This window comes from Momordica charantia (assembly GCF_013281855.1).
Source record: "Momordica charantia cultivar OHB3-1 chromosome 10 unlocalized genomic scaffold, Mcharantia_2.0 BLBB01000010.1, whole genome shotgun sequence".
NCBI classification, from domain to species: domain Eukaryota; kingdom Viridiplantae; phylum Streptophyta; class Magnoliopsida; order Cucurbitales; family Cucurbitaceae; genus Momordica; species Momordica charantia.
Genome location: NW_028275158.1, coordinates 15,099,767 through 15,101,758, shown reverse-complemented (window position 1 = coordinate 15,101,758; position 1,992 = coordinate 15,099,767). Strand labels below are relative to the sequence as shown.

The 1,992-nt window shown below is 35.9% G+C and overlaps 1 protein-coding gene across 1 annotated transcript; it reads left to right on the top strand.

Moving 5' to 3' along the window:
- The first annotated feature begins 388 nt into the window (after positions 1-388).
- Positions 389-1,433, top strand: LOC148208642 (uncharacterized). The gene is made up of 4 exons (XM_088119133.1): positions 389-673; positions 808-935; positions 1,002-1,221; positions 1,308-1,433. The coding sequence occupies exons 1-4, from the start codon at positions 389-391 to the stop codon at positions 1,431-1,433; spliced, it is 759 nt and encodes a 252-aa protein (XP_087975259.1).
- The last annotated feature ends 559 nt before the right edge of the window (positions 1,434-1,992 follow it).

Genomic DNA, 1,992 nt, shown 5'->3' with positions numbered 1-1,992 from the left:
GAGTTTGAAAAGAGTTGTTTTTTGCAAATGACAAACAACAATTTGGTTCCATTCCAAGTGCCTCGTCTTACCAAGAAAATTATAGCAGTTGGTGTATTCGTATGAAGGCTTTACTTGGTTCATAAGATGCATGAGAGGTTGTTGATAGAGGCTATGAAGAACCAACAGAGGATATGGTTTTGAATCAAGCTCAACGAGAGACTTTGCAAAATACCAGAAAGAAAGACCAAAAGGCTCTCACCATTATTCATCAAGCCATTGATGATACAAATTTTGAGAAGATTTCTGGAGCAACCACCACAATGCAAGCATGACAAATTTTGGAGAATACTTATAAAAGGAGTTGATCGGGTCAAGAAGATCCGACTTCAAAAATTGAGAGGTGATTATGAAGGTCAAGAAGGTCCGACTTCAAAAATTGAGAGGTGATTATGAAGTATTACTTATGAAGGAGTCTGAATCAATTTCAGAATACACTTCAAGGTTGCTAGCCATGGTAAATGAAATGAAGAGGTATGGTGAGACGATAAATGATGAGCAAGTAGTTGAAAAGATACTTCGCTCATTGGATGAAAAATTTAATTTCATCGTTGTAGTAATTGAAGAATCAAAGGATTTGAGTATAGTGTATGTTGATCAACTTATGGGTACTTTGCAAGCCCATGAAGAGAAGGTTTTCAAGAAGAGCAAATAGACAACCGAACAACTCTTTCAATCAAAGTTGCAATTGAAAGATAAAGAAGATAGCCAAGAAAGAGGTTATCGAGGTCATGGTCGTGGTAGAAGTCGTGGACGTGGTGACTTCAGAGGTCGTGGTCGAGCAACTTTGGTCAAAGAAAGTTTGATGAGAGTAATTTCAACTCCAATTTGTCAAGAGGTCGTGGTAGACAAAATTGTTTGAAGTTGTATGGAGAAAAGTCAAATGATGACAGGAGGTATGACAAAAACCGAGTTGAATGTTATAATTGTCATAAATTCGGTCATTATTTCTGGGAGTGCAGAAATAAAGTAGAAGAAAATGTCAATTACGTTGAAGAAGACGTTAAAAGCAGTGAGCCATCATTGCTTTTAGCATACAAAGATGAAGAAACATGTGAGAACAGTTCGTGGTATCTTGATAGTGGTGCAAGCAACCACATGTGCGGAAGCAAATCCATGTTCGTGGAATTGGATGAATCTGTTGGTGACAATATCATATTTGGTGATGCTACAAAAATTCCTGTAAAAGGAAAAGGTAAGATTTTGATCAATTTGAAGATGAGAAGCATGAGTTTATCTCTAATGTCTATTATGTGCCAAATATGAAGAACAATATTTTGAGTTTGGGACAACTCTTGGAGAAAAGCTACAATATTTTGATGAAAGATTATAGTCTTTCAATATGGAATCATCGTGACAATATGATTGCTAAAGTCTCAAATGACGAAGAATAGAATGTTTCCATTAAACATTCAAACTGATGTTACAAAGTGTTTGAAAGATTCATCATGGATTTGGCACTTAAGACTTGGGCATTTGAACTTTGATGGCTTGAGATTATTAGCTAGGAAGGGCATGGTGAAAGATTGCCATATGTCAAGCATCCATATCAACTTTGTGAAGGATGTCTGCTTGGCAAGCAATCAAGAAACAATTTTCCACAATAATCTTCTTCGAGAAAAAAGAGATCGCTAGAGCTTGTTCACACTGATTTTTGTGGTCCTATCAAGCCAAGTTCTTTCGGTAAGAATAATTATTTCTTATTATTCATTGATGATTTCAGTCGAAAAACTTGAGTTTATTTTGTCAAGGAGAAATCAGAAGTATTTGACATGTTCAAGAGATTCAAAGCTCTTGTTGAAAAAAAAAGTGGTTTTTATATAAAAGCTTTGAGATCTGACAGGGGAGGAGAACTCACTTTGAATGAATTCAAAGATTTTTGTGCAGAAAATGGAATTCGTCGGCCTATCCATGGACTCCACAACAAAATGATGTTGTTGAGAGGAAGAATAG

Excerpts from the sequence above, each read along its gene's own strand:
- LOC148208642 (XM_088119133.1), top strand. The coding sequence starts at position 389 with ATGAAGGTCAAGAAGGTCCGACTTCAAAAATTGAGAGGTGATTATGAA. Across the intron at positions 674-807 it reads TGCAAGCCCATGAAGAGAAG|AGGTCGTGGTCGAGCAACTT; the intron begins GTTTTCAAGAAG and ends TGGTGACTTCAG. Across the intron at positions 936-1,001 it reads AAGTCAAATGATGACAGGAG|AAATAAAGTAGAAGAAAATG; the intron begins GTATGACAAAAA and ends CTGGGAGTGCAG.